The 11712-nt window shown below is 35.4% G+C and overlaps 1 protein-coding gene across 4 annotated transcripts in view; it reads right to left on the bottom strand.

The window, feature by feature from the left end:
• Window positions 1-11712, bottom strand: part of ACAD11 (acyl-CoA dehydrogenase family member 11) — a 71611-nt gene that overhangs the window by 32352 nt on the left and 27547 nt on the right. For all 4 annotated transcript variants that reach the window (XR_013994870.1, XM_081071998.1, XM_081072000.1 and 1 more), the window contains exons 9-11: window positions 11201-11327; window positions 4787-4864; window positions 3978-4116 (exon numbers count right to left, since the gene is read on the bottom strand). Coding sequence is in view for 3 of the 4 variants with exons in the window: in XM_081071998.1 (XP_080928124.1) it covers window positions 3978-4116; window positions 4787-4864; window positions 11201-11327 (344 nt within the window). In the remaining variant the exon portion in view is untranslated. The remainder of the gene's footprint in view (window positions 1-3977; window positions 4117-4786; window positions 4865-11200; window positions 11328-11712) is intronic.

Below are 11712 nucleotides of genomic sequence, written 5' to 3'. Positions count from 1 at the left end.
TACTAAGTCCTATCTCTATAATGCTAAACACAGAATCTCTGCCTTGGGTAGAAAATGACGTTAGATAACTTCAAAGACCCTCTCTAATCCTTAGAGGGCACTGTTCAGTACACGATAACACTGTAGTATCACTCAGGTAGAAAAGAATGCTTCGTGTCTGCCATAGAGCAAAATGTTCTAGATGCCTTCCTCTGATTTTCAGTCCTATCAAATTTCTAAAAATACTATCTAAAACCTTTCCCATGAATACTGATTACTTATAAGATTTTGAGGAAGAATTTTTCGGTATCATCTCTTACAATGACTTTAAGGATAGTCACTGAAATCCTTGTGAAAACTGAGTTAAGTCTAAATCTCTCAAAATATGTTGGTACTCCGGTGGGCCCGGTGGCTCAGGTGGTTGGAGCTCTGTGCCCCTAACACTGAAGGCTGGCGGTTCGATTCCCACATGGGCCAGTGGGCTCTCAACCACAAGGTTGCTTGTTCAATTCCTAGACTCCCACAAGGGATGGTGGGGTCCCGCCCCCTGCAACTAGGATCGAACACGGCACCCTGAGCTGAGCTGCCCCTGAGCTCCCGGATTGCTCAGTTGGTTGGAGCGCGGGCTCTCAACCACAAGGTTGCCAGTTTGACTCCCACTGAGAGATGGTGGGCTGCGCCCCCTGCTCCTAACAACAGCAACTGGAGCTGGAGCTGAGTTGCACCCTCCAAAACTAAGATTGAAAAGGACAACAGCTTAACTTGGAAAAAGTCCTGGAAGGACATACTGTTCCTCAAAAGAAGAACTGTTAAAAAAAAAAGAAAATCGAAATATGTTGGTACTCTGTTCAGACACTCCTAACAAAGTTATATTAAAATGCACAAAATTCTTAGTAGATTAACACAAGCTTAACATTCCTTTTGACTGAGGAAGAAAATGAGCCCTGAGTTGGAATTAATGAAGATCATTATTTTCTTTGCTTGTTTTAAATTCAGTGTTTGTTCTAGTTCAAATGAGATAAATATTGAATACAAACTTTTCAAAAATTACCAGTTTTTTCCAAGAAGCTGGCAAAACAAAGCTATCATTTATGGGTTGGGGAAAAGAACCTAAATTACTTCTACAAAAACTTTTTCCCCCCAAAATCAGCCCAATAGCCCCCAAATTTTCCAGTAATAACTTTAGAATTAAAATTGCTATTTTTTAGTGGCTCCCGCCTAGCTCAGTCGGTAGAGCATGAGACTCTTAAAATTGCTATTTTCAACATTCCACTGTACAATATTGTATGAGTTATTGAAGGGCAAAAAAAAAAAAAAGACAAATTGGAAGATGACATATTTCCCATAAGCTTTTATAACTATTTCGGAAATAACCTGGGTTGCTGGAGTAGAAATTCATCTTTTATACTTAAGAAACCTCTCAAAGTATTTAATTGGCATCAATTCCCCTTCTTCATCTGCTTCGGAAATGCTCCAAAACACAATGCCAACAGAGCGTTCCTGAAGAAATCTCTACTACAAAAAGAAAATAAATGCCTAGTTTTTTACTTACGGTTTTACACATCTTGTTTGCTGAGGAGAGTTGCTGATCAGACTTTTATCAAATATATTTTCCTGGCCAATTTTTAAATTTTAGCAGTTGGGTAATATCATTACTGTACAACTGATAGACTCATGAAATTTTAATACTGAAAAAAGTCTACAACCATCTAGTGAAAAGTGAGTTCACAAGTCAAATGGAGAAATAGTGGCAGAGCTGTATGTGCAAAGCAGGTCTTCTATAGCATTACTTTTCATATTATGACCCATTAGTGCTCATGAAATCAATTTAATGAAATACGCGTATGGCTAGCAATCTCTAATAAAATAAAATAGATCAAAATAGAGTATATTAGACTCAGTGGAAAATATCTAAATGCACTGCATGTAGAAAAGAAAACTATTGTTGCATGAAGCCTTTTTTCAGTAATATATATCTCTCACCCCATCCATCCATCAATGAACATGCACATACAACTACATATGCCACATATTGGGTCACAATATAAAATATATTTCTTACAATGAGTAGCAATAAAAAAGTTATAAACAAAAAACTACCAGTTTTCTCTCCATAAAATTATGTCACCTACGTAGCGTGATATAATAGCTTTATATGAGTGAGATGAAATCTGTAGAAACTCTGTGAATAGATTTCTTTACTTTTACAATAGCCTCATTATTAGATTAAAATGGAGTACAGCAGTAATGTGATAAATCAGTGCTTTGAAGACAGAAAACCACTTCAGCAACAAGTTCAACCATCATCAGAAGTCTACAAACTATCTCAATAGTTCCAAAGAAATGAGCGTCAAAGTCCACTGAGGAAACACTTTGCTATGCAACCACATTGTGTTTTCTCTCCAACATCTGATACACCTCTTTGTGGCAGCCCCATCCTTAATTCTTTTTGGGAGAGCTTTCGCACCAGGGCCAGACAATAAGCACAAAAGGCAATGCTGAGGCCTAACTTCTGTGGGAACACTGTAGGATATCATACCATAATCCTTCTACTACAAGCCAAGTGCTAGTTCTTGACTGACAGCATCAGAATAATCAGAGTAACTTGGTTAAAAAAACAATACAAAAGACATTCCTAGGGTCCACCCTAGACCTACTCCAGGATGGAGTCTGTGAATCTTGATTTTTTTTTTTTTTTTTGAAATTCCTGAGGTGGTTCTTCTGAAACTCCAGGTTTGAAAACACCTTCTACAGACTACATTCCAAGTTTATCCCTTCCATATTACCTTTTTAAAGAAAAGTTGGCCTCCTTCCCTTATCCTTCCAATTATTTGTTCCAGAGTCCTTAGGGGCATTCTTCACTTCTCCATTTATAACCCACATCCAATCAGGAAATCCTCTTGGCTCTGCCTTCAAAATATATTTAGAATCTTTCCACTTCTCACCCTTTCCACTGCTAGTACCCTAGAACAAATCACCATCATCTCTCACCAGGATTATTACAACAGACTCCCTGCTTCCCTCCTTCCCTGCTTTTGTTAATTCTCAACACAGCAGCCAAAGTGATCCTTTGCAGTTAACACTCCCCTGATCAAATCCCCAATGGCTTCCCATTGTACTGTTATAAGCCATTATTTGTGTTATAAGGCCCAACAAATAACGTCCTTTCCTCTCTGATATCTTCTGGTCTTCTCCCAGCCATCTGGCCTCCTTCGCTATTCCTGAAATACACCAGTCACGCTAGTGCCTTAGCGCCTGTGCATTTTCTCTTCCCCTTTCTATGAAAACTCTTCCCCAGATATAAGCACAGCTAACTCTCACTCTCTTTAATTCTTTATCAAATGGCATCTTCTAAATAAGACCATTCTATTTTAAATTGTAATCCATATTCCTTGTCCCTCAGCATTCCAGAGCTCCTCTCCCCTTTTTTTTTCTCCAACGAACTTTTCTTTTTCATACTTACTATATAATTTACTTATTCACTATATTATTTATTTATTTTTGTCTCCCTCCATTAAAGTATCAGCACCAAGAGAGCAGGAATCTTTGTATATTTTATTCTTTAATATATCCCAAATTATCTGGAACAGTGCTTAGCACATAGTAATCAATAAATAATTGGTGAACAAATGGAGAAATAGTGAGGCTAACCAAAAGATTTGGCATTCTCTATCCATTCCAACTAGCCATAGACATATCCAATACCCAGTCAAAAAACTGCAATCCTTATCCTGCTAATCCCTTTGTGGCAGCTTTTATACACAAATACTCTTCATGTAATGATGTTTAAAAAAAGAGTAATCCATTGAGAACATTATATTCATTTTTTTAAAAAATTTAACTCAAAGTAACTGAAAAGTAAAATTATAGACAAATTTATAAATCAAGGACTTTATGTAAAAAAATAACAAAAACAAAAAACTTTCTTGTCAAAATAGAGAAATTTTAAACACTGCTCAAAATATATGAGAACATCTTTTTTTAAATAATGTAGTAACCTGGTGCTTGGCAGTTGAAGACATCTGGAGCAAAAAAGCATTTCCCTGTTTCCTCAGCAATCAAGGCATAGTCCACCTGGTTGAGACCACTTATCGCTGGCAAAAACAGGTTCCACAGGCCCTCTGCTTTGGCCATTTCCTGTCAAGGTGATTAACATGCCAGAGTGATTATAATTTACCATGACTTAATATAGTTTATTTTTAAAAGATACTGGTATTTAGGCTTTTTGAAATTTAAAAATATTTATCAAGTTATTTATTTCATTGTATCCTAGAGTGCAAAAACAAGCAGTTACTAATTCACCATAAAAGTTTCTTAACTGTTAAAGAAATGACTTTTCCTCTAAGCTTCCTTAGATTTGACTGAAAAACTAAATTTGCTTACTTGAGTACTTCTTACTGAATCATGGATGGCTATTACAAAACCTCCCACGCTTGAGTATGATTAATGCCAAATATATTATTTTGTGCATTTCAATTTCTAACATGTGTTGCTATTAGAATTTGAAAACATGAAATGTGGATTAAGCCCTGCCTTGACTTCAGTTTCAATTAAGTGACAGCTGGTAGTGAGCAGTGTTGATCGTATTTTTTTCTTTGAACAGCTATAAGAGGCTGTCTTCATTACATACCATATACAATACACTATATAACCTAATTTGTATATTAGATTCTATTTTTAATATTCTTTTTTAAAAAAGTTATTAATAGAATTATCCTCTTCATATATAACAACGGCAGCAACAACTAAGTTCTCTAAAGACACCTGCATGTACATTTTATGTTAAAAGTTTTCTTATTTTTCTTACCTTGAGCTTATCAATCACTAAAGGTTTTTTCCACTTGTTCTCTGAATTTTCATTTTGGACATAGAACTCAATTACCTCCTTAACGTAATAAAAAGAAAAAAGTTTATTAGCTGAAGTTAATACAAAGTAAATAATACCATAAACTGTTAATATACAAAGTAAATATATTTAGGTGAAGAAGTTTTTTCAGCTGCTATTAAATCAATAATATTTCTTTCTAAAACCAGACACAGAAGTATAAAAATTCTAGAGGCTTGTTGCTCACAAAATTATACAGCCTCAATATTAGATATGATCGTAAGATGATTAACCATAGAGCTAGGAGGACTATGGGTGGAGCTGGGCCCCCTTGTTAACTCTAGTCCTGACTTCCTGTTAAACTTTGTGGTAACTTCCAGGGCAGAGATGCTAATAAACAGAGAAGCCATCTTGGTATCGGGGCTTTTTGCACATGGGCAGCTGGTTGGAACATTGGCCGGCAAGTGTGCGTTCACACACACGTTGGTGGCTTTGTTTCTTTTTCTTTTCTCGAATAAACCGCTCTTTTGGTGGACTACCTGGAGAATTATTTGGCCAGTCGACAGATGGTAAACCTGTAAAATCTTATACCAAGATTTGAGTCTTTCATTTTCAGCTTTATGGCACACTAGATGGTCATAGAAACCCCTTCCAGGGTAGTACAAATAAAAACGCCAGGTAAAATATTAAAAATAATTTAAAACATGCATTTAGTAATGCATAGGTATGATGGAAGGAAAATAAGGAAATCCTTCTGAGGCCAGGAATAAAAATACCCGACTCTTCAGGTGTAAAACAGGCGCGGAGCAGAGTCTGTCTGGGGCTGTAGGCTGGTCCCCGTTGGCCTCGGCCTTAGTTTTTAATGAGCCACACGGGCACTGGGGGCCTTGTCAGGAGACGACAGCCCAATGCCCCAAACGGGAAGCATCGGAGGTTACCTCTTCCCTTCACCAAAGTCAGGATGCTTAATGGGGAAAACCTACGTGGGAAAAAAACAAAAAAACAAAAAAACACCCAGCCCTCAGAGGTAGACCATGGGGATGTAGGCCATACATAGGATGGAATAGAAGAAAAGAAGCATTTCTAACTCGAATCCTGTCTTTACCCAAGTTGAGGCTCTGAATTCAGGGACCTGTGGGTCCCTAAAATCTCAAGCCAAAAATGAAATTTGCAGTGTTCCTGATGACAGTGCCTGAAAGCACCTGGCAGAAGCAAAAGCAAAAGCAAATCCTCTCTGGAGGAAAGAGTTGTAAACAAAGCCTTCAATAATCCCAGCCAATTAAATTCTACTTCAAAGAACATGAGTTCAAAATGAAAAAGTACTAAACAGTTAAGGAAACGAGCCACCATTAGCAAGAATTAGCAAAAACAATAGTTCAACAAAACAAAATCACACTTCGCAAAAACTACAGATAGAACAATGATCTGATACAGAATATATTTCTCTCCGATAGATTTCAGTAATAAAAGAAGGAATATAAAATATGACAAAGGATTTTCAAAATGGGCCAAATTTGAAAAAGAACTGATTGCAACTTAGGGGGTGGGGGGAACCCATAGGAATTAAACTTAAAAACTCAGTGGCAGTGGTTCTCAAACTTTGGTGGGTGTCTGAATCACTTGGGGAAGTTGGTAAAAACAGAGCCCAGACCCTATCCCACTCCAATAAACCTGGGGCACCTGTATTCCTCATTAGCTCTCTAGGCAGTTGTGACACACTCCAAATTTTGAAAACCACTGCTATATATGGATGGTTGAAAAATAAGATTAGTTACAGATGAAAAAAAATTGAAAAAAGGACTGGAAGAAATTACTTTCTTGAGTGAGGCACAGACATTCAAAAGAAGGAAAATATGAGTGATTAAGGATTATGACAAATACAGCGAGAAGTTCTCACATAAGTCTAACTGGAGCCCTAGACGAAAAGAATGGAGAGAGAGGGAATGTTAGAAAAAAACTACAAGAAGTTTCAGAACTGATAAAAGATACCAATCCTCAAATTCAGAAAGCACAATGAAGTCAGAGCATAGTCAAATGGCAGAACATCAAAAAAAAAAAAAAAAAGCTCTTGAAGGAGGAAGGGGAGGGAGGAAGACAGATTACTGATAAACAATCAAAACTGAGAGCTGACTTCTCAAAGCAACAAATAATCCAGACATCAGTGGGATAATATCTTCAATTGCTGAGAGAAAATGACAGTCAACCACAAAGTGTATAACAAATAACACATAGTTTCAAGAATTAGGGCAAAATAAAGACATTAGAAAGAGACATAGAGACAGAGATAGAGATGATAGAGAAAGATAGATAGATATAGATAGATATACAGACAAGACATTAGAAAGAGACATAGAGACAGAGATAGAGATGATAAAGATAGATAGATATAGACAGACAGACAAGACATTAGAAAGAGACTTAGAGACAGAGATAGAGATGATAGAGAAAGATAGATAGATATAGATAGACAGATATACAGACAGATAGGAAAAGATATGAATAGAAATCATTACTTCCCTCTCCTTGGTAAAAAAAGGAAAAGGAAAAAAGATAAAAGTTTACTACAAGATTCTCATTAAAAGAACCTGATCCTAGAAGAAACATCTGAGTTGCAAGAAGGAAAACAAAATGAAATGATAAATACATGGGTAATAGCCACATAAAACAGTAACAGTAATCTCTAATTTGGGCAACTAAAAGAATCAAGATGAACTAAAAAATTGGATTATAAAAGCATTCTCCAATATTTTGCTATCATAGCATCTCCGTATCTATTATTTTTTTTTCTACACGTAGGCTAATAGAGTTACTGGATTAAAGGCTATTAACATTGCCAAAACTCCACATAATATTATTTTCTAAAATTGTTCCACCAAGTTACAGTCATATAAGTAATGTACTAAAATGTTACTTTTACTGAAGCATGACTAGCTAGTCTAGACTACTGCTGTATTTAGTGGAAACTTCAAGAAGACAAAGGACGACTCTTTCAAAGGCAACAGGATGAATAGCATTTGCTATTTCTGTCGGGAAGTCAGTTACATAGGAAGATTTCCTGTTTAGGATTGTTTATTATTTCCATCCATCATATTGCCATGAAAATAAGCAATGCTATTGTGTTTGGTAAGAAAATATTATGCAATACGTTTATAAATTCCTCATCTTTGGCTACTTCTCTACGACACTAGTCTGAGAAATTAAATTACGTCAGTGTTTATATAATTATTTAAAAACTTGTATTATTTAATACTTCCTGTTCTAAACTATTAAGAGATTTAGTAGTTAATCTTTCTTTTGTTCTTAAAGTATGAAGAAGAGTTTACTGGTGAAAGAAGTAAGCAGAAAATATGTTTGATACATGATCAATTCTCCCAAAATATCACCTTTAACATTCACTGCTTGAGATACTGCTTTGGAGTATGCTGGTTCAGAATCTTAAATCTGAGCCTACAAGTAATTTTGCAATATAAAGTTTTTCACTTTACACTTAAGTCCATTAGAAACAACAGTTATTCTCTAGTACATTAATAGACTCAGCAGGAAAACATGACTAATTTTACTATTATGTTAAAAGTCTGTTGTCAGTAATATATCATGTCGCTAGATCCTATTTTACATGCTATTTTCTGGACTCATGTCCATTTTAAATAAGAACTGCCTTTTAACATTTTCATAGATAATGGGTTTTTATGTTCTAACTTCACAATATTCAAGGAGTTTCAAAAGGTCAATGGAATAATTTAAATGAAACTTAATTTTGTCCTGTTATAGAAAACTGGAAAAATATGTAAAAGTATTAAGAAAAAAAATAATCAAGAGTCTTACTAGCTAAACTATGTACCACGAAAATGTAGGTGTATTATGTAATACGATCATGTTTGCCAGACATAACTGTGTCATTTTTGTAAACTTAAGTTATAATATTTGAGAGAATTTATAGGCTGCCCCTCTGCCATTCTGAAAAAGCTAATCTCCCAATATCATTTCAAATGCGTATGTTCACAGACAGTGACTAGTGTTGTTCAGAATCATTCTACAGGATAAAACATTTTTACAGATGTTGGTACAAGTTCTTAAAGGAAGCAAAAACTCATTATTAGATGTGCATATATTCCAGATTTGAAAGATCTACAAAGACAAAATGATTGTGGCTTTCCTTGCCACAGAAAATATTGACAATTCTCCCTTTAAAACAATAAGACTGTTAAGACTGTTTTTTTACTTACTATAAAGCATTTTCTTTTACTGCAAACTCTTTGTAAATATTTTAATAGTTGCATGATATTGAGTTCAGTAGATGTATCACAATCCAACTTGTGATACTTCTCTTTTGTGCTGCATGTTTTCCTTGATCGCCCGTTCGCATTCATGAATGAAAACGCAAGGCTACATGGTTTCCTCTGCTAATTCTCGCATCTCTTTTGAATAATGGGCTGGTTGCAAACATCAACATGTCATTTTAAGGATTCATTTTAAGGTGAGCAAATAGGAATCAGGCCTGCTGATAGGCAAGCTGGGGTCTACACCAAAACCACCAGAAAAAAAAAGCCAAAACATGGAAGACTCTACAGTAGAGTACTACCCTCATGGTGAAGCCCTGGCTGCTCTGAAACAGATCATTTGCTTCTTTAGAGTACTCTTGCAGCCTTGTGACTAGGGCAAACAGCACTGTTACCCATGAGTGTTAAAGACCAATCCAAGCAGCCCATCTACAAGTTAATTCTTCAATCAAACATCTTGATTAACATTTACCCCTTTTCACTCTTGCTCTCAATACCAGCCAATTACATGGGAGCCCATTATTTAAAAAAAAAAAAAAAAAGAAAAAAAAGAATGGTTACCACCTGCATTACAGACTTCTCTTATTTCAAAATTCTTTTGAGATATGGCTTGCTCTGTTAAGGTTTACTCTTTGCTATGAACCAGTAGCTTTCCAAATCCAATTTGCATTCTCTTTTCAAAACCTTTAATCCTCTGATGTGTCTCCCTCCTGTTTATGTGCTTTTACCAATTTATTCCATTAAAAAAGTAATTCTTATTGTTAATTCAATAGGATTTTATTTGAGGTTGGAGAGGCAAGTGCTCCCTAATACTCCCTCCTTTAATCAAAGTGTTACATTTTTTTAATACCCCAAATTACAGAATTTTAGAAATCAAAATTATATATATATACTAACTAGAACAGAAAGTCTCCAAAGTGATACTTTAAGCACTGAACACACATAAGAAATGACTATGTTGGAAGGAATTTCCTCATATTTAAGTAGTATTTTCTTTAAAAAAAAACACACACAAAAAACAACACTATACCCTAATCTGTGAGCAAAGTTAGTCTTAGGCCAGATCTTTGCTAAAAAGAGATCATTATTCATATAATACAAGCAATAATACTAATCACCCTATAAACACATATCAACTCTGAACATTTTTGTTAAAAGAATTTTGGTCTTTTTCAGTTTCCTATTTCATAGAAAATAGTTTCCTATTTCTAGGTCTAGCTCTAGACCTCTCAGAATCTGGAAGATTAAAATGGGAATTTATTGTATATCTAGTCATATCTATAAGCATTATAGATGAAGAAACTGAGACTCTGAAAGATAGTTATTTGCCCAAGACCACGTAACTTGTGGCACGAATGGGCTAGAATCAAACCCTTACAAATTCTACAATAGTGTTCTACCCAAATGCCTTACATACTTTCATAATAGCTTTTATCTTTACTTCACAGCATTTAGCATCTTATTTAATGTCTTTGTTTCATGCTAAAGCATAAGCTCTGGGGAGTATAAGCACTAACATGTTCTTTCTTTTACTTTCAATGGCTCTCCAGGTGCCTAAACCATTATTAGGTACCTGATAATTATTTGTTAACTGAATTAATGAATGTACAATGTTATGTCTCTACCCTCAGTAAACTAATTGAAACTTAATACCTCAAAATAGTAGCTTGTGGAGAGAGAGGTGGTAGTATCTGTGAGCAGCGTGAAATGATATGCAAAAATTTCTGGGTATGCTCTTCTTTTCTCTACAGTTCTTTTAATTCTCAAAAGGGTCCATTGAAAAACAAAAGGCTGAAAGTCACTGTCTTAGGGAAAGGTCCTGAAATTAGTGTTTTACTCTAATACACTTAGGATCACAACTTTACAAAAAAAGTTCATTTCCTTTGACTTAATTTTAATTCACAGATTTATCTGTGGCATTCCCTTGGCATATTATTAAAAGCTTGGAATGTTTCAGGATCAAGTTCTGTAGCAGCTCAGTGCTAAGGTGAGGAGGGGCATCTAGTTTAGGACCAACTGGAATGATAAGATATCATGGTTCCCCTGGAAGCAGAGATAACAAGTAATTCACCAACAGTGCTCGAGCACAAATACATTCTGTTCATACAATATTTACCTTTTCAGCTGGAAGGATGTGCTGTTTCATGAAATGCTTCACCTGAGTAAGAACTTCCTGGCCTCTCTTGCTCTGTGCAAACAACTGTCGGGTAGTGTCAACGTGTGGTGGCGCAGTTCTCAAAGTTCTTTGTAAGAAAAAATGTTATGAAGATATCCAAAATCATTATTATATATTTCTGAATATAATGTGAAGTCTTCCCTAGCTCCCCCAAAATAGCTAGCTTCCCAACTCCCCAAGAAGGAGTTGCCATGTTTTGGAATCTTTTAAGTGTTTCCTATTATGAGGTAAATGTGGAATCACTTTATTTTGAACATCAAATTTTAATGCCTAAAGCACTGTTTGGAGAAAAACGTAAGCCTGCCATGATTGCAATCAATGAAAGTTTTGAATCTTTATTGAAGTCACCTGTCAGAATTTCTTAAAAAGGAACCAAAGAAATTGAACACACATTTAATAATTACTTTTAGTATATGCCTCACAAATACAATTGCTGGATATCATTATAAACA

Source organism: Rhinolophus hipposideros (assembly GCF_964194185.1).
Source record: "Rhinolophus hipposideros genome assembly, chromosome: 14".
Lineage (NCBI taxonomy): Eukaryota > Metazoa > Chordata > Mammalia > Chiroptera > Rhinolophidae > Rhinolophus > Rhinolophus hipposideros.
This window is presented reverse-complemented; position numbering and strand designations above follow the sequence as displayed.